This window comes from Psammomys obesus, unplaced genomic scaffold (assembly GCF_907164565.1).
Source record: "Psammomys obesus unplaced genomic scaffold, mPsaObe1.curated_primary_1811, whole genome shotgun sequence".
In the NCBI taxonomy this organism is placed as follows: domain Eukaryota; kingdom Metazoa; phylum Chordata; class Mammalia; order Rodentia; family Muridae; genus Psammomys; species Psammomys obesus.
This window is the reverse complement of record NW_026596057.1, coordinates 15,872,121-15,891,277: the sequence shown is the minus strand read 5'-3', so window position 1 is coordinate 15,891,277 and position 19,157 is coordinate 15,872,121. Positions and strand designations below refer to the sequence as shown.

Sequence of the window (19,157 nt, the reverse complement as noted above, 5' to 3'; positions counted from 1 at the left end):
GAGCCAGGAACAAGGCACGAGGCAGAGCTGTTCAGGGGCTACGGAGAAGCCCCTGAAAACCCACTCAGTTCCCAGTGCACCAGAGTGGGTCATGTTTCTGCCAATTGTGTAGGCTTGTCTCAAGAAATGTTTCCTCTCTGTGGGGGAGCAGTGGGTGAAATGAGATGATAAAAACTAAGTGGAAGGCAGTTTTTCCCAAAACCCAGAGCTTGAAGCGTGTGTACCCGAGTTTTGCATTTTGTTAGATTAGTAGCTCGATGGGAGACTTTATTGGTCATATTTGTCCAGGCTTGTTCCTGATCTTCTACGGACTGTATCAGGCAATAATGGTCTCCAGAGCTGTGATATTCAACGACTCTCTTTTGTATCCATCATACCTTTCTAAGGGAAGGTGGGCCAGGCTGTGGCAAATAGCCCAAGCGGGCTGGTTGAAGATAGTGTCTGGCTCCCTCTTGATAGTGTACGAGAACAGCTGTGTTAAAGATGGGCTAAAGATTATGTCCAAAGGGATGCCACCAAGGTTTATGTACCCCAAGGAGTGGCAGCACCTCACCATGTTCACCCTCCTCATCCTGGACGGTTGTGTAGAAGTGGTGAGCAAGAGCGTGCTGCGGCAGAGGTGCGTGGTCCTAGAAAGGGGTTCCACAGTCCTGGGCATCTACATTCTCCTGCTGCTGCTGGTGTCTCACGTTAAGGACTCATCTGGGGTGGAGCTGCAGGTTCACTCCCTCCTCATCCTGGTGGTGTTCCTGCTGATGCTGGTGTTGACGGCAGAGCTGTGGGCGCCTGAGATGTTTCACCTCTGGATGATGGAGACCTTCCTGTTCCTGATCATGGGCTCATGGCTGATTCAGGCAGGCTTTATTCTATTTAGACCGGTCTCTGGCTTCCCGTGGGAAGACGATGACATGAGTGACATCATGTTTGTCACCACCTTCTTCTGCTGGCATGTGATGATCAATGCCTTGTGCCTGTTGGGAATCTATGGCATCTCTTCCTTTTGGCACCATTGTTACAGTCCCAGCTTGAGGCTGATGGGGTCCAAGGAAGTGCTGTATCACGAGAGCTCTTCAGGAAGCTTCTACAAGCTGCTGCCAGAGGCAAAGCAGCAGGACAAAGACGAGCAGGCTCTTCTCCTTTCAAAGAGCTCTTCCTGTGACCGGGCCTAGAATGCCTGGGCAATATGCCAATCATCTTCCTTCTTTGGTCCCTCTTAGGCACTTGTAATGTACCCTTTCTTCTCGGTGAAGGTTAGTTCCCATCTGCTGTTACTTCCTGTCTCTGACCCTTCAGTTGATGCTGAGGAGAAAAGTCCTAAGGAAGGGATGCTGAAGGACTTGAGGAGAGGGAGGAAAGAAGACTGGGGAAAATATCTGCATGCAAGCCAGGGGGAAGAGAACGCAACAAAATGACTTTAGCAGAAGGAGTCTCCACTAAAATCCAGAATTCTGCACTCAGAGCTGTTTCTTAGGGGCCACTGATTGCCTTCACTGGAAGGAATAAAGATTTCTCATGGCTCAAAACTGGAATCAGTTTCTCGTTTTTATAAAGTAGATTGAGTCTTTTATTTTATATTTGAGACAGGATCTCATGACATTACCCTGGCTGGCCTGACACTCAATATATACATAGACCAGTCTGGCCTCAAACTCAGAGAACTGCCTGCCTCTGCTTCTTGAGTGCTGGGATTAAAGGTGGGTACGACACAGGTTGAAATTATAGTCTTTTGGGCTGGTATTAGAGCTCTGTTGACAGAATGCTTGTCTGGCATGTGCATAGCCCTGGGTTCAGTTCCCAGTACGACAAAAGCCAGGCATGGTGGGGCACACTTACAATCTCAGCCTTCTAGAGAGAGGCAGGAGGATTGAGAGTTCAAGCTCGTACTTGGTTACATATTGAATGTGAGACCCTCTAGGGTAAATCCTATTTTAGAAATAAGTATATTTCATCTCTTTTTTTAAAATTAACTTATTTTTATTTTATGTATATTGGCATTTGACTTATTTTTATTATATGTATATTGGCATTTGACTGCATGTATGTTTATGTGAGGGTGTCGGATCCCCTGGAATAGGAGTTACAGTTGGGAGCTGCCATGTGGGTGCTGGGAATTGAAACTGGGTTCTCTGGAAGAGCAGTTCAGTGCTCTTAACCACTGAGTCACCTCTCCAGCCCATCTCTCTTTTTCAAACCATCATCTCCCCATCTTTAATGATTGGCTTTATTTAAAAACTTACATAGTAATTAAAAATAAGTTAATAACAGCATAAATGTGCATTATCCAAGCTTTTATAGAATGTCCATGTTTGGCACACTTCCAACCCTTGGTTTTACTATGTCTGCTATAGCAAAAGCAAGCTCTACCCCCTTATGCATGGAACTTATTACACACTATCCTTGGCTTTTGCGACTTTTCTGCCTTGCATCTCACAAGAAGCCATTTTCACAGTCTCATTTTTGCTACTGGAGACACAGACTATAACTCTTTCTGCCACCAAGGCAGTGAGGCTCCAACAAGGCAGCTTTCTCCGAGAGCTCAAATGAGGCAATTTGTTCTAGCATTGGGGCACTTGCAGGAAATCTGCCTTATTTGCCAGCTGACACATCTGGCTTTGTCCTGCTTTTGAAATAATCTCCTTTGGGGAGTTTTCCCCTGCCAGCTAACATGTAGGTTTCAGAAGGATAAGGACTTTGCTGTTTCCAAGTTTCACAATTCCTTGTGTGTACTCCAACTGTGTGACAGCGCCTGCTTACTAAAGGCCAACCCCCACCACCCCTTCCTTCTAAATGGGTTGCTCAACAGGTAAGAGGCTCTGCCCTTTCTGGGCAATTCTAACCATCCTAAAGCCTGAGGTCATCTTCTTGGTCATTGGCCTACTCTCTTCTTTGTTCTTGGGGAGAGTAAAATCCCAGAGTCTAGTCCCAGATTGTTTAGTCTTTTGATGTCAGTGTTGGTTGCTTTGGTTGTGTTGGTTAGTACTGAGGGTCAGAGCCAACCCTGCTGGGACTCTCCCACAGAGCCAGACTACTATCTAGCCCTCAACATTATCACTGCTATTGTAAGTGCTTCCCTAAGGAAACTAAAAAACTGTCTCTATTATGGGTCCACTTGCTGGAGGCAAGAGGTGAACCAGCAATTTAAGCCTTGTGTCTGTGATAGCGTCACCCAGGCTACATAATGAGAAATGTGATAACATAATATTATATACTGTAATATAATATAATAAATATAATGTCCCTCGTTATGGCAACGGAGAAAGACGTGATGCCCTAAATTAAATAAGAACGGTAGGGAAGGAGGGCATAGGGAGGACAGGTAGGGTCAACCAGAGATCCTGGCAGAGGAAGTGGCATAATATAAATACCCAGACACCCCTAAAGGATGTGTTTATGTTAGGCTTCCTTCCCAGCTCCCACCACCTGAGAATAAAGTCTGGTGTACTCTCAACTGTTGGCTTGGGAGTTTCTGGGCTCAGATCCAAGGAAGGGCTGAGGATAAGGCTTGTTTTTGATCACATCGTTGAATCCATTTCCCCTTTATTCTTGGTTCCTAGACTCTTCTCAATTGATCTCCCAAAGAGTCCTTTTCTCTTCAATTTTCTTGCACACTGATGTGGGGTGAGGAGCAGGCACAGTCGGCCACTCATTTCTGGGTATCTGAAGACTAGTTTTACAATAAACTTCTAGCAACCAGGCAATAATTCAAATATAATATCTCTCAAATACTGTCTACCAGTGTAGACAAGTCACTTGGACACTATTAATTTATCATATATAATCTGTAACAGAGACAAGTTAAAAAAAAACCTTCACGCTCAAGTCTTCTGGGGAGAAGTCTGAAATTCTCACATGCTTCCACCAGAGGGCACTATGTCACCATCCGCCCCATCCACAGTTCCCCAGCCCCAGCAGACAAGCCTTTCAAGAACCAGTTTAAAAAGAAATGGGGGAGGAAAGAGGAAGGGGGAAAAAGTCCAGAAGCAGGCTAAATGTTGCCCAAGAATCCAAAATACATACCACAGGGTTGTGTGTTTCCAGTTAAAATTTGACAAACATGAAATAAACAGGGAGCCAAATCAGCTAATGGGGTCAGGGGTGAGGGGGAAAAGGCTGTGTAGTAGGTCCAGCTGAGGGTTCCTGTGAGAAGAGGACCAACGAAAGGACACATTTTGATCCGAGTAATTTTTCTACCCCAGGCCAACTTTCCTAAGTTTTTAAGTAAGCTTCAGTCAGGTTCCAGACCATCTAGCGGCCAATCTAGAAAACAAAAAATAGTGCTGTATATACACTGGGATATGAAAACCACACGCATGGACCAGTGAGATGGCTCAGTGGGTAAGGGCATTCACCATGCAAAACTGACAGCTTCCGTCGCAGGGATCCATAGTGGAAGGAGAAAACTGACTCCCGAAAGTTGTCCTCTGACTTCCACGCGTGGGTGACCCCTCATTCCACACAGAATAAATTAATTAACAGATCACTATAAGCAAAACCTTGCTCAAAATTCAGTCTCTCTCTGAGCCCGGTGGTGGTGTGGTGGTGGGTGGTGGTAACGGCACACACACCTTTTATCCCAGCACTCAGGAGGCAGAAGCAGGCAGATCTCTGAGTTTGAGGCCAGCCTGGTCTACAGAGACAGTTCTAGGACAGTCAGGGCTACACAGAGAAATTATCTCTGAAAATCATTAAAAAACAAAAAACAAAAACGGTCTGGGAATACAGCTCAGCAAGAGATCGTTGGTCTTTCATACCCCAGAACCACGTACAATAAAAGGACATGAAAGTCCAACTCCTGAGTTATTCTGTGGCTTTCATAGTCCCAGTAGGACTCACTTTGCCATGCTGTGATGAATGAACTTGGTTCTTCCTAGACCCTTCACATGAGGTTTAGGAAGAGGTGAGACTTGAGGGAGAGCTCAAACAGACCCAAACCTTCCATCCTAACGTGTAGGTTGGGAAATGGGATGCTCCCTCTCTGTGAATGTCTTCACTGAGCATTTGACAAAACTCCAAGTCAGGTGAAAGCTAGCTAGCATCCCAACTTTGAGTTTCTTCTCCTAAGCTGAAGAGTATCAAGTAATTAGGCTAGCTAAGGAAAACTCCCTCTCACACTCAGTCTTAGGTTACTGAGTTCATGTATAAGCTCATCTTTCCTTTCCTTGTGTGGAGTGGAATTTGAAAGGCTGACTTAATACAACTTTCCCCCAAAATATACGCTTTACTGGGTCCACAAATGCTATTGACTTCCACTGTTCTCCCTTTATTCTTTTGTTTGGGATTGACTTGATATCTGCTATGTTCTATTCTTTTGGCCAGAACTAATTTGGGCTTATAAAACAAAACAACAACAACAACAACAAAACAGGTTACATTCCTGCACTGGGTTTTCAGGGCATCTGCAACTGAGTCCCAACTGTATTTCTTTAGCTTGGTTTAAGGTTTTCACAGATTGTCCACTTCCCAGCAGCATGCTAAAGTTGAAGGTTTAGCTTCAACAGAGCCATATCCTGAATTCCACATCATGGGGGAAAGGCAAGCTACAGTCTTATGTCACTAGATGTGAGCTTCAGACCTGCTGAGAAACAAGCTGTGAGGACTCCTAAGGAAAGCCCACCCAAGATAAAGCCACCAGTTTTATGCACCCGAGCACTGCTGATGAAGTGTTCGGGGCTGTTTCTGTGTTGGTCCAAACTGTTTCCCTGCAGTATTGCTCTCCCACTCCACCCACCCTCGGGACAGAGGAGCCCCATTCAGTGAGAACTTCAACTTCAAAGCACTGGTCATGAGATCCCCCTAGACTGTGTGGGCCTAGACTGAACAGTTGAACAGTTCATGGGTTCAGTCACCTCGCTGCTTTTATGGAGGGGGGCAGAAATTTGGGGGTGGTGGGGTAGCAATTTAGGGAAGAATAAAGGATGGAGACATAGCAAAGTCAAAGTGGAGGAACAGGGTGTTCTTTTAACTTCTCTAAAAGCACAAGCACAGGTCGCTTTTCTGAGGGCAAACAGGTTAAGGGACTCTCCTCTGCTTTTTTTTTTTTTCCCATGGTACACTCGAAGTTCCCCAAAGTCCAGTCTTTGAACTTGTCTGGGCCCTACTTTGGTTGGTTTAAACATATGTGGGGATGACCAAGGGGGCAAAGCCTCTTGTTTACCCCTGAAACTCAGTGGTCATGTGAGATGTCCCTGGTCATATGAAAGGATCAAAGTGAATCCACTTCTATTCTTGGAAACAGAGCAAATGTTCTCTTGATGCTGCCGCTGACATTTCTGTGTCAATAAATGTTTATTGAACACTTAGTCTGGACACTGTTGGGGGATATGAAAATGAATAAGCAGCAAAAGAGGTTAATATTTCTAGCAAGGGAAGTAGGCACTCACATTGCAGAAATGCAAGAAACCTAAGAAAAACGACACATTTGCTCCTGAATATTGCATTTCCTATTATATTATATCCTATTATATTGTATATCCTATTATACTGCACTGCCCCACTTTGGACACTGGGGAAGAGTGCTGAAGGCTCCAAGCTTTGGCGTCTTTTCCGTTGGTATCTGGAATTCACTATCTTCTAAAATAAGAACATCATCTCTCCCTTCTTATGATCCCTTTTACAACTGCCTAAGCTAAAGAGTTAAAAAAAAAAAAAAAAAAAAAAAAAAAAAAAAAAAACAGAAAAAAAGGGGGGGGGGAGACAGCTGACCCTGTTGCTAGGTCTAAACCTTATTTCCTTTAATAAAGTAATGTTGCAGCAGTAATGCCACAGAGACAGAAAGTTGCATTTTACGAGTGGTCGTGGAGGGGTGGCGATAGGGCTCAGTTGGTGGGTGCTCTCTTCAAAAACAGGAGGGTCTGATTTCTTTCCCAGCAACCACGTAAAAAGTCAGGTGCAATGGCAGGTAACTGTAATTCAGGCTCTGGGGAGGCAGAGAAATCCCTGGGATTCGCTGGCCAGCCAGTCTGGCTAAATTGGTAAATTACAGGTACACTGAAAAACCCTGCCTCAAAAAAAAAAAAAAAAAAAAAAAGAAAAGAAAAGAAAGAAAGAAAAGAGAAGAAAAGAAGAGGGAAGTAGAGGAAGACACCTAACGTCAGCTTCTGACCTCCACATGGATTCAACATGCACACACAGGCACACACACACAGGGTAATCACGGAGAAAGAAAGAAAGAAATGACCCGATCTCTTCAGATTATATTGACCTACGAGGTGATAATTAGTGTTTTCTAAACACCTTTCATGTTCCAGGTCCCCCTGTTATCCCTGCTACAAATGCCAAGACTGAGGCTTTGTTGAGGCTCAGCAGTTAGGTGGCAAGAGATGCGGTCTGGATCTGAACTTGGGTCAGCCTGAAGCCCTGCTGTCGTGTCGCCGTAAACTGCTTCACATAAGCACTGGATATGACGTGGAATTTGCATGGTGCCTTTCCAGTCCAAAGCACACGAAAAACCCCGTTTGAGATGGGCGCTGTGACCACAGCGTTAGACACACTTAAGGGGAATAGGTGGAGGCTGACCCAAGAAGCCGAGGTATGTGTGTGCGTGGTCACCGGTAACATTTATTCTTCATATTTGTGGTGCAAAACATAACCAGAAGAACAAACTTTGTTCCTTCCTCTTCCAGAGGCACTGAGAGATCATGGATCTCTGGCACTTAAATAGAAAATCTCTACCTCAAATACCAGGGCTCTTGAAAGATATAATAAAGCCCATATACTATCAGATTTTACACACCAGAAACAGACTGCTCAGGACACAGGACTAAGAACAATACATGGGCCATGTGGATTCTTGCAGGTGACTTCTGGGTACATTTTCAGTTCATCTCATTACAGTATATTCACACATTATCTCGGCTATCACGCCAGGCTTAAGAGAGGAGCAAGACACTCTCACTTTCCTGACTTAAACAATAAGTGACTTGGAAAATAAAGCCAGGGAATTTTTCTTGTTTTTCAGTTTGTTTTTTTTTTTTTTTTTGAGACAGGGTTTCTCTATGAAATCCTGGTTGTCCTAGAACTCGCTCTGTGGATCACACTAGCCCCAAACTCTGTGGCTCCACCAGCCTCTGCCTCCAGAGTGCTGGAATTAAAGGCCACCACCCGGCTGGCTAACATTTCTTTCAAATGTTAGATGAATTCCATGTTTCAAACGGGTCCTAGAAAGAACATCTTTGCTTTAGCACATAGTGTGCACCCTGACCTCAAGTCTGTTTGATAGTCCTTCCATCTACCTTATTTTACAGATCCAAGGAACTTGAGCGTTGAACGGCTAAGAGGCATGCCTATGGCGGGAACAACTTAGACCCTCCAGAATCCTCTTTATAGAAACATCGCACTTACATTTAAACCGTGAAATCACAGTCTGACCACTTCCCCAAGCCCACTGAAACAAACAAACAAACAAACAAAAAAAAAAAAACCAGGACGATAGGATAGATAAAGTCCTCCAGGCCTGATCGGGTCTGCCTGCCGCTCTCCACCCCACCCCGCCCACAGACTCGCTCAACAAACAAAGGGTAAAATTCGGTTCTGGGGTTCTGGATTTTCACAGGCAGCTCTCCTCGAAAACCACTGCACCGTGAAAGCAGCAAGGGCCGAGGCCCGGGCTACTCTGAGAAAGCCTCAGCCTGGGTCAGAGGGTCCAGAGGTCGCTAAGGAACCTTCGTTAGCAAAGGCTTCCAGCACCTTCAGCCCCTGCCTCCCTCGGCCTCCGCTGCCTCCCCTCCCCCACTCCCCTTTCTCTTTCTTTCTTCTCCCTCCGGCTCGCCCCACCCCGCGGTGCCCAGCTCCTCGGCCAATGGCCTCGGAGCCCCGGCGCGCTGCCGCTGATGGGCGCGGGTTTCCTGGCCTAGGCCAGCCAATCGGGGCGCCCGGGGGCGGGCACGAGCTGCCAATAAAAAGTGCCGAGCAGCCCGCGACCCTGCAGAGCCGAGCATGGGAGTAGAGCGGTGTCTGTGAGCGCCACACGCCTCCTCTCCGCTCTCCTTCGCCTCGTTCTCGCGGCCTGTCTACCCACCCCCTCACCCCCGCCGGCCACCGCACAGGTAAGCACGCCGAGGGGGGAGGGGTCCTAGAATGCATGGCCGCCCGGGCCGCCCTCTGCCTCCCGCCCCCAGTCTGCAGCCGTGCGGCCCGGGATGCTGCTGCGCCCGTGCCTCCCGCGTGCTTGCAGCGTGCGACCCGGATCGGCTCTTGCTTGGCGATGGTCGGGCTCCGCTTGAGCCAGGCTGGAGGAAGGGCGGGGTCGTGGGTTGTTTTGATCTGTTCTCCGCAGGAGGCCCGAGGCGCCGCCCCTCTTGGGTTAGCTTACGGGCGAGGATCGGGCGACCGGGTGGTCCCCGCAGGGAGTACACTCGCGCCTTAGGTGGGCGCGGGTCTTCCAGGACAGCGCGTTTGGGGCCCCGTCGTCGCTCTGCGGGGGGTCTGGTTGAGCTCCTCGGTCTCCAGCGCTGGTGGCGCCGCTCGCTGGCTCCCGGCGCGGGGTCCCGGGCCTTTACGGTGTGACCGAACAATGGAGAGCCAGGGCCCCTGAGCGGCCGGGTCGGGGGGCTCCGCAGTGGAGAGGCTGGGCCGGGCGGAGGCAGCAGCGGCGCGTGGTGCCTCCCCGCGGTCGCCCAACTCTCTCCACCCTGCCTCTGCCCTCGCCGGGGCATGGCCCCCTGGGAGAAACCTTGAGATCCACGAGTGCCCGAGGATCGGGGCGCTGACTTTCAGGACATTTAAGTGGGAAGGGCCGCTCTCAAGGTGGATTGCCCCAACTCCTCCGGGGGCGGAAAGCGGGGATCCTCCCCCTGCCGCAAATTCTCAAAGAAACCAACCTTTGAAGACGAAGAGGATGGATGTTGTCTGTCCTCAGATATCCCTAATTGCTTCGGCTTCGTTGCCTACTCTGTGAACAGCGGGGAGAAAGCGCGGGTTAGGACCAAATCCTTTCAGCCTGCTTATTGCTGCGGTCCCCCCCACGAATGCTTTGGGTCCCCCTCTCCATCGCCCTCCCTAAGAAAGTACCGTTGCTTGGACCAGCGAGATACCGAGATCGAAGACAAGCAGGAAACCAGCCCAAAAAAGCAGAAGGGGAAAGAGGGCAACCCCAACAAACCCTCCGATTCTCTGTGGCTAGGGTGAGTAAAAGGGCAGAGAGGAAGGACCCCGGTGCATCGGGCAACAGCAGAAACTATTCAGAACTTAAGGACCCACCTCAGGGGCATCAGTTGGTACTGTATACACTAGGCAGCCGGCACCCAGCTGGTCTTGAGGCCAGAGGAGGAACCCACGCTCACCGAACAATCGATTAACGCTGGACGTGTAACCCACGGGAGAGGGAAGCTTAGAGGATAGGTGTGGTGTGGTGTGAGCTGAAGCATCTAGAATCGCAGTCCTGGCCCCGGTAACCGAGTGGTGTGGGCAGAGGTTTTGGTTCTGTAGAGGACTTGACAACGAAGGTTCATCTGTTCCCCGGGGGAAGGGTGAGGCTTTCGGAGGGAGAAGCAGTTGTTTTCACTTGGGCAAACATGGATAGTTGCCCGCAGAAACTTTGCCTCTGTACTTCAGAAAGTTGCCCAAGTCGTTGGAGAACAATCTGTTCCCTTTCCAGCCAGCCTGGGTGATTAGGGAGGGGGAACATTTCCTCTTACGTTGAAGCTGGTTTTGTAGCTTAATTTTTTTTTTTTTTTTTTTTTTTTTTTTTTTTTTTTTTTTCTTTTTCGAGACATCGTTTCCCTGTGTAGCCTTGGCTGTCCTGGACTGGATTGGTAGACCAGCCTGACCTCACAGAGAGCCGCCTGCCATTGCCTCCCCAAGTGCTGGGATCAAAGGCATTCATATTATCTGGTGGAATCCTCAAATACTGTCATTTTCACACTGAAATTATTCATTCTTCACACTAATGAAAAGTCAGCAGTTGAGGCCTGTGAAGGAAAGACCTTTAATCCCAGCTCTCAGAGGGCAGAGACAGGTGGATCCTCTGATTTCCAGGACAGCCAGGGCTTTGTAGAGGCTCCTTGTCTAAGTCAGCAGTGTACTCTTTGGAGTATGGCTGGCTTTACTTTTTACCACCTTGGTTGTGGCATATAATACAGCTTTTTTTTTTTTTTTTTTTTTATCCCCTCCCAGGAATATGCTAACCTCCATCTTTAAATCTAAATATGGAGTTGGGGCATAGTGTTGGCACTCTCCTTCCCTCCTAGCATTTAGGAAGCTGAGGCTGGCAGATACCTGGTTCTGAGGCAAGCAGAAACTATTCAGAACTTAAGAACCCACCACTTGCCCCTCAGGGGCATCAGTTGGTACTTTATACACTAGGCAGCTGGCACCCAGCTGGTCTTGAGGAACAAACGAGGCCAGAGGCAGAACCCATGCTCACCAAACAGTTGATTAACGCTGGATGTGTAACCCACGGAGAGGAAACCTAGAGAGTAGGTGTGGTGTGGTGTGAGCTGAAGCATCTAGAATCACAATCCAGAAACTATTCTGGTCTACACAGAAAGTTCCCGGGCTACATAGTGAGACCTTGTCTCCAGTGAGTAAATGATGGTCTAAAGGTAGGGATGTAGGGGTGGGTTGGGTGTCCATTAAGGCCATAGCAAGAACAGAAGACAGAATGGTAAACTAGTCAAGTCCTTCTGTGGCAGTAATGAGTTACATTCTAGTAATGAACTTCTTATCTTTTTGTTCCCCCCTGTTATCTTTCAAAGTTAAGGGATATTAAAATCCCTTAACCAGCTCCCCCCCCCAGGGGGGTGATCTTTGTCTAATATAAAACTTTTAGAAGCAGAGCAAATAATGCACCTTTGGGTTGAGTTCCAAAGGAGAAAGCGGTCACCACGCAATCCAGCCTGATCTCTCTCGCCGCTCCTGCCTTGGACCCCTCTGGGGTGGGTGTTAATGAAGTGACTTTTTGTCTCTCTAGAACATCTTCCACCATGGCCACCTCAGCAAGTTCCCAGTTGAACAAAGGCATCAAGCAAACGTACTTGGCCCTGCCTCAGGGGGAGAAAGTCCAAGCCATGTATATCTGGGTTGACGGCACCGGAGAAGGACTGCGCTGCAAGACCCGAACCCTGGACTGTGAGCCCAAGAGTGTGGAAGGTGAGCGCGGGCAGGAGCAGGACGCGGGCGGGGGAGTAGGCGGTAGGGCCTTAGAGCCCGCCTTCTGTTTTGTTTGCAAAGCTTTTCAAAAGCAGGGCTTTTCAGACCTTAGGCAGTCACCCATAAGAAAGCTGTGGCATAGTCTGGAGGCACGGCAACAATGGAGGCCTTTATTTAGAAGGAATCTTGTGTGTGCTGGTACATTGGGGGAAGATATTGGGCCACATTTGTAGGGGGTGGAAGGCCGGCGTTGTCGCTAACCTGGCCAACTCCAGGAACCTAGTTTGAAAGAACTGTGGCGACGAGAATATGCTATCCAGTTTATAGAACAGTGGTTCTCAGCCTCCCTCGTGCTACCGTGTTGTCGTGACCCCCCAACCATAAAATTATAATCGTTGCTACTTTATCGTTGTAATTTTGCTACTGTTTTGGATCATAATGTAAATGTCTCTTTTCCAGTGGTCTTAGGTGACCCCTGTGAAAGGGTTGTTGACAGCCTCCTCCCAGGGCTCACAACCCGCAGGCTGAGAACCACTTTTGTAGACCCTTTTGAGTGCCGTGTGTTAGTGCTCATATGGTAGGATTCTGGATGCAAAACATGGGTCCCAAAGCAGTTTCCCGGGGACTGGCAATTTGTTTTTCGTTGAGGCTGCTCTTAAAAACTTTGAAATGATGTACTATATATACTTCCAAGACCCACTTTATTTATCTTAGTTGTGGCCTTCGTTTTTCAGTATAGAACAAGCAAGCCATAGCTGTCCCTCTTCAGGGAAAGAGGGCCGCTATCACCTTCTACCTAGTTTAGGATGGTTTAGGATAGGTTACTCTTGTAAAGATATTTCTGCTGAATGAATGAGTGAAAGACCAGATAACAGAGCACCTATTGTGTATTTGTTACTTGGCAGGGTGTAGGTAGGTTCTTTTCTGAGAACTCAAGAGGTAACTGGAGAGGCAAACTGACCGCTAAAACGGTAGGAAAAGGAACAACGGATGGGGCACAACTGTTTCCCTCATCTGTAAGAGCACAACCTGAGCTTCAGCATTCAGGCCCTTGAGGGATGGGAGGAGGGAGAAGAGATGGCCTAGCGAAGGCAGGAGTTGTTTGGTTTTTTTTTATGTACTAGCCCTCAGTGTCTGACTCAATAGAAGTGATAGACTAGCCTTATACAGAGCGAAGTCAGCTGTAGCTCAGGTGATTCCTGTCATACACTGCTTTTGGAAATCTCTGAAAAGGAAAGGCAGAGGGAGGGGTGGGCATGGACATCATCAGGCTGTCCCCAGTGATGATTCACTCACATGTACTTGACCGCTGATGAAGACAGATTGAGCAATGGAACCATGAGTGAGAGGCTAGTTGTCTTCTGGACATGCACACTTAAAAGGTGTTCTAGTTTTATGTGGACGAGGGTCTTGCCTGCCTGTGTGTGTGTGTGTGTGTGTGTGTGTGTGTGTGTGTGTGTGTTCACCATGTGTGTGCAGTGCCCGCAGAAGTCAAAAGAGTAAGAACCCCAGGAACTGAAGTTACAGACAGTTGTGAGCTATCATGTGGTTAAAAGCACTTGTTGCTCTTGCAGAAGATCTGAGTTCAGTTACCAGCACCCGCAAGGTGGCTCACAAGCATCTGCAACTCTAATTCCAGGGGATCCGACCCCCTCTTCTGGCTTCTGCAGGCTCCAGGCACATGCCTGCACGTACATGCAAGTGAAACAACTATGCAGGTGAAAAGAATACATTTTTCTAAAAAATTAATTTAATTTTCCATCCTTATTTGGCCCAGAGTTACCTGAGTGGAATTTTGATGGCTCTAGTACATTTCAGTCTGAAGGTTCCAACAGCGACATGTATCTCACCCCTGTTGCCATGTTTCGGGACCCCTTCCGCAAAGAACCCAACAAGCTGGTGTTCTGTGAAGTTTTCAAGTACAACCGGAAGCCTGCAGGTGTGTATGGGAAAGGTGTGGATGTCCTACCCCAGTCTGTGGTTCCTGAAAAGTGAGATGACATTCTGAAATGAATTGAGAAGGCTGTCCTTAAGAATCTAGGGATGACAGGATAGCCGTCCTTCTACCCTGAACTTTCCTGCTGAAAACAGTGTGGTCCATCCTTTCATGGTCCCTTTTTTTGGTTGTACAAAAGATGTTGAATCTTCTGTTTGCTGATAGTCCCCAGTGATGGCCTTTACCTGCTGGTAGATTTAAGACGTATATTCTACAGATGAGTTGTTGAGTTTTTTGAGTTTAAATACCAAATCTGCCACTTATTGCCAGTGCTCTTGGCATACTTTTCCCTATGCTTCTGTCTGTCTATCTGTCTATCTATCTACTTTTTGGCTGAATTATATGTGCTGTGCATGGAGAGAGAGAGAGAAGGAGAACATGCCTGGGGGAGGACATGCCATGCTGGGTGTGGGGAAGTCAAAGGACAACTTTGTGGAGTTCATTCTCTCCTATTTATGTGGGTTCTGACGATGGAACTCAGGTTGCCAGGCTTGTGTGGCAACACCTTTACCCATGAGCCATCTCGGTGGTCAAAATCCTTTGGAAGATGAAATGAATGACTATGCAGATCATTTGGGAGTAGTGTACATCAACTGTTGGTTGTGCTGGTTTACCCCAGACAGTTGTTGAAGACAGTTGTTGAGCCAGTGTACTCACAAGTATGAGCATGAGATTCCTGGATAAGCCATTTGCCCTGAGGCTTCCCTTAGCTACACATGTGGATTTTTGGTTGTGCTGTGCTATCTGCTCAGTTTTCAGGTAGCTTTTTAAACCTGGGGAGGTCTTACTTCTGTGAAATCCCTCCGGCACTGCCAGCAAGGCGTGGTGGCCCTGTACCTTGGGTGCCTCTGTTTTAAAAGGCGGTATTGTTGATAAAGGGCGTGCAGGCTCCTGCCTCGGCTGCTTGCCCTGTAACCTGGGCGTGTCACCTAACGTCCTCTCTCTGGGCTTCATGTTCTCCATTTGTGAAATGAAGGTTGTTAATACCACAGGCTCCGTTAGAGGGTTACTTTTTTCTAGCTTGGGCATTGTTTCCAGTTATTCTCATCTATTCTTTTTTTTAACCAGCCAATACTGTACAATACTGTATAACTTAACACCTAAACTTACCTGGAATGTAAACCTAATGGACAAATTATTCTCAATAAAATGACAGATCTGGCTTTTAAGTGCCTGAGAAACTAGGGGATACTTTTGACAACCAGAAGCAGCTGGCTTGTGAATAGAGGGTGTAAGTGCCTGGCTTGTGCTTGGAAGGTGGCCAGCTTGCAGATAGGGTGAATATGAGTTCTGCTCTGACTCCCTTCCCTTGAGATTGCAAAGCTGACTTTAATTATAAAAAGTCTACCAGCCTTTTCCTGCAAACATACAATTATCCTCACTTCTTCCATTTTCCTTGGTGATAGAACACAGTGTTTGGGCCCGGATCAGTTCAGGCTGTGGTGACTTCAGCTGTGTGAGCCTTATGAGGACTCTCCCTCCTGATGGCATGATGATTCTTTATTTCTAGAGACCAACTTAAGGCACTCCTGTAAACGGATAATGGAAATGGTGAGCAACCAGCGCCCGTGGTTTGGAATGGAACAGGAGTACACACTCATGGGAACAGATGGGCACCCTTTCGGTTGGCCTTCTAATGGCTTCCCTGGGCCCCAAGGTAAGTTCCCCTGGGTAAAAGCTTCCTTCCTACGTACTTAACTATTCAGGAAACCCCCTTTTGCAGAGGTAGGAGCAACTCCTGAATCAGGAAATAGAGACTGGCAGCAGATAATCTCCTTGTGTGCATCTTTCAAATCCAGGGGTGGTTAGAGTTTAAAGTGACAGGGTGGTGAAATGCCTCAGTGCTCGTCCACTAGGCATGACTACTTGAATCTTATCTCTGGGACCTCTATGGTAAAGGCAAGAAATTTCTCTCTCAAGTTGCCCTCTGACTGTAAATCAAAAGCAGTTCAGAGTAAGCGGTGGCTCTACTGAGGCTATGGCAAAGAAGAAATGACCCAGATTCTCCCACCGACAGGTGAAAGTGGCACTAGAGACTAGTGGGAAAGCTGGTATTAGGACCTTCTAGTTTTCTGGATTCCCTGACTAGACTGCTCTGTCTTGATTCTCCCTCAGGTCCATACTACTGTGGTGTGGGAGCAGACAAAGCCTATGGCAGGGACATCGTGGAGGCTCACTACCGGGCCTGCTTGTATGCGGGAGTCAAGATCGCAGGGACAAATGCTGAGGTCATGCCTGCCCAGGTAAACGGGGCTAAACTGTCTTTCCTTCACTCTGAAGACTTCAGGGTAGGGTAGGCCCATGGGGACTTTGGCTAGCAAGGGTGGTGACTTGAGTCTGGATCACAGTGGGGGTGAGCAGAGCAAGCTAGGAGCTTTAGTTGGGGTGAGCAGCTGCTTTGGCCTTATTTTAAAGGTGAGCCTTCTCTCTCTAGTGGGAATTTCAAATAGGACCCTGTGAAGGAGTGCGCATGGGAGATCATCTCTGGGTGGCCCGCTTCATCCTGCACCGCGTGTGTGAAGACTTCGGGGTGATAGCAACCTTTGACCCCAAGCCCATTCCTGGAAACTGGAATGGTGCAGGCTGCCATACCAACTTTAGCACCAAGGCCATGCGGGAGGAGAATGGTCTGAAGTGAGTACTGTCTTCCGGAGACATCTTTGCTCTCATGGAGTGGAGGGGCTTCTCACACCATGCATGCCATGCTATTCGTGGTCATCGTAAGCCTGTCATCTCGTACCCATTGGAGAGGTGACACTCTAGAGAGTAGAGTAATTCTCTAGGAGAGGGATAACAGATGTGTTAAGGCTTTCAAAGGTCTTTAGTAAGAAGAACTAAGTAAAAATTCAAGCATGTGGGTACTTAATCCTTACTGCTGGGAAGAGTGAGTGTGTGTCGGGGGGTGTCTTTCCAACAGACAGTTTGTAATGCACGTTGAGGACCAGCCTGAGGGAGGCCCTTGAGACATGCGTCACAAGGCAGACACAGCCTTTTGGGGTTCCTGCCTGCTCCCTCCTGCCCTTGAAGGACCAGTTTCTGGTGACAAGGTCAGACACTCATGTCTACTGTTTCTACTAGGTTCATCGAGGAAGCCATTGAGAAACTGAGCAAGCGGCACCAGTACCACATTCGCGCCTACGATCCCAAGGGGGGCCTGGACAATGCCCGACGTCTGACTGGATTCCATGAAACCTCCAACATCAACGACTTTTCTGCTGGCGTTGCCAACCGAAGTGCCAGCATCCGAATCCCCCGGACTGTCGGCCAGGAGAAGAAGGGTTATTTTGAAGACCGCCGCCCTTCTGCCAATTGTGACCCCTATGCGGTGACAGAAGCCCTCATCCGCACATGTCTTCTTAACGAGACTGGCGACGAGCCCTTCCAATACAAAAATTAAGTGGACAAGACTTCCAGTGATCTTGAGCCCTTCTTAGTTCATCCCACTCCAACTCTTTCCTCTCCCAGTTGTTCCCCATTGTAACACAAAAGGATAGAATATCAAGGTCTTTTTATTCCTCGTGCCCAGTTAATCTTGCTTTTATGGTCAGAACAGAGGGGTCAAGGTCTGAATCTCTACACACCCAGCCCCACTTTTTTTTTTTTTTTTTTTTAGCTTTCTAGGGGAGGAGGGTAGGGAAAGGTTAACACTGCTTCATCTCATCAGGAATGCATGTCCAGTAGGCATAGCTGTCACAAAGCGGGTGTGCTTGTGGTGGGGAAGGACCTTTTTACTTCAGGATAGTTGAAAGGGCAGGCCCAATGGCTTAGATTGACAGGTTCCCTGTTAGCTGTTATCCAGGTGAAACCAACTTTCTATTCCAAATGTAGAGTTAGGTGAGGTGTTGGGGGTTGGTCCCTTGTACCATTCGTCTGTGCTTCGGGGGAGGGGTGTTGATGCCCTCCATGAACACAGCTCCGTGTATCACTTGACAGATGGCCCTACCGTGAAGGAAGAAAAAGTTTGTTTCATGGTCCTCCATTGATAACACAAAGCAGAATAGTATTTTTATATTTAAATGTAAAAACAAAAAAGTTATATATATGGATTATGGGTATATGTTTTTTTTCTAATTGAGAAAACCATCCTAGTCGCTGGGTGCCAGGTTTGAGGAGCTTGGCTAGGCTCTCTTGATTGGATGAGGGCATGGGGATACAGCACCAGGAATGTTGGTTATCTGGGGCTCAGCTTCTTAGGGTTTCCCTGCCCACTCTGCAGGAGCAGGTGCTGGGCAGGCAGCGGGTGGGACAGCACAGCTTGCCACCACCCGGCCCTATGCCTAGCTTTAGAAGACGAGTACTTATCCACACGAGTTAGAACTATGAGTTGGCTGGTCAACTTGAACACTGTTACTGACGGGGGGTGGGGGGAGGTGTTACTGGGGTTATAATTTTTTTGGTGGGACTAGCATGTCACTAAAGCAGGTCACTTTTGATATATTACATTTTTAAAAAGCAAACCAAGCTTAGATTTTAATCAGATCTGTAGGGTTTCTAACTTTGCACAATCACCTGTTTGTTTCAATGTCTCCTTCCGCCTCGCTCTTGGAGGAACTGAGGACAGGCCTGCAGTGAAATCACTTGTCATTCTGTGTCCTAGTGCCTTCTCTCCCAGAAGAATAATATTCCTTTCTTCCTTAGAAATCCTATGGAGTTTTGCTCTTTTCTAATAAACGTGCTCCACCTCCATCCCTGCTTGCCCTGCTGTTTTCTGGTTGGTTGTGTTAGCGGCAGCAAGCCAGCTGTGGTTTTCTCTTGCCATGATGACCTCTAATTGCCACATATGGTGTGTTTGGTTAGATAACTCCTCATTGTAAACAGACTGTAACTGCCAGAGCAGCACTTATAAATCAACCTAACGTAAGATTTCCTCTGACTTGTTTCTTTGTGGCTTAAAACAAAACCTACAACCACATGCTAGTTCGTTTTTTTCATTTCCTATCAAATGAAAGGAGGAGTGATTCTGTCTTGTTTATAGAAAAAAAAAGTGCTTTTTAGTTTTTAATGAAGTCATGTTGACTAGCTCTTTCTTGTACCTATAAATTGGGATGAGGTGTGAGTTTTATTTTTTGAGACA

At 47.6% G+C, this 19,157-nt stretch overlaps 2 protein-coding genes across 2 annotated transcripts; both read left to right on the top strand.

The window, feature by feature from the left end:
- Positions 1 to 257: 257 nt before the first annotated feature.
- Positions 258 to 1,169, top strand: Teddm1 (transmembrane epididymal protein 1). The gene has a single exon (XM_055624733.1). The coding sequence runs from the start codon at positions 258 to 260 to the stop codon at positions 1,167 to 1,169; it is 912 nt and encodes a 303-aa protein (XP_055480708.1).
- A 7,745-nt stretch (positions 1,170 to 8,914) lies between these two features.
- On the top strand, positions 8,915 to 18,769 carry Glul (glutamate-ammonia ligase). The gene is made up of 7 exons (XM_055624480.1): positions 8,915 to 9,044; positions 11,909 to 12,087; positions 13,865 to 14,026; positions 15,594 to 15,740; positions 16,199 to 16,326; positions 16,518 to 16,717; positions 17,162 to 18,769. Exons 2-7 carry the CDS (start codon positions 11,922 to 11,924, stop codon positions 17,478 to 17,480), a joined length of 1,122 nt encoding a protein of 373 aa, XP_055480455.1. The 5' UTR covers positions 8,915 to 9,044; positions 11,909 to 11,921; the 3' UTR covers positions 17,481 to 18,769.
- The last annotated feature ends 388 nt before the right edge of the window (positions 18,770 to 19,157 follow it).

Bases quoted from the DNA above. Each gene is read 5' to 3' on its own strand.
- Teddm1 (XM_055624733.1), top strand. From the start codon at position 258: ATGGGAGACTTTATTGGTCATATTTGTCCAGGCTTGTTCCTGATCTTC.
- Glul (XM_055624480.1), top strand. From the start codon at position 11,922: ATGGCCACCTCAGCAAGTTCCCAGTTGAACAAAGGCATCAAGCAAACG. The intron at 12,088-13,864 runs GTGAGCGCGGGC...TATTTGGCCCAG, and splicing joins TGAGCCCAAGAGTGTGGAAG to AGTTACCTGAGTGGAATTTT. The intron at 15,741-16,198 runs GTAAGTTCCCCT...ATTCTCCCTCAG, and splicing joins TGGCTTCCCTGGGCCCCAAG to GTCCATACTACTGTGGTGTG.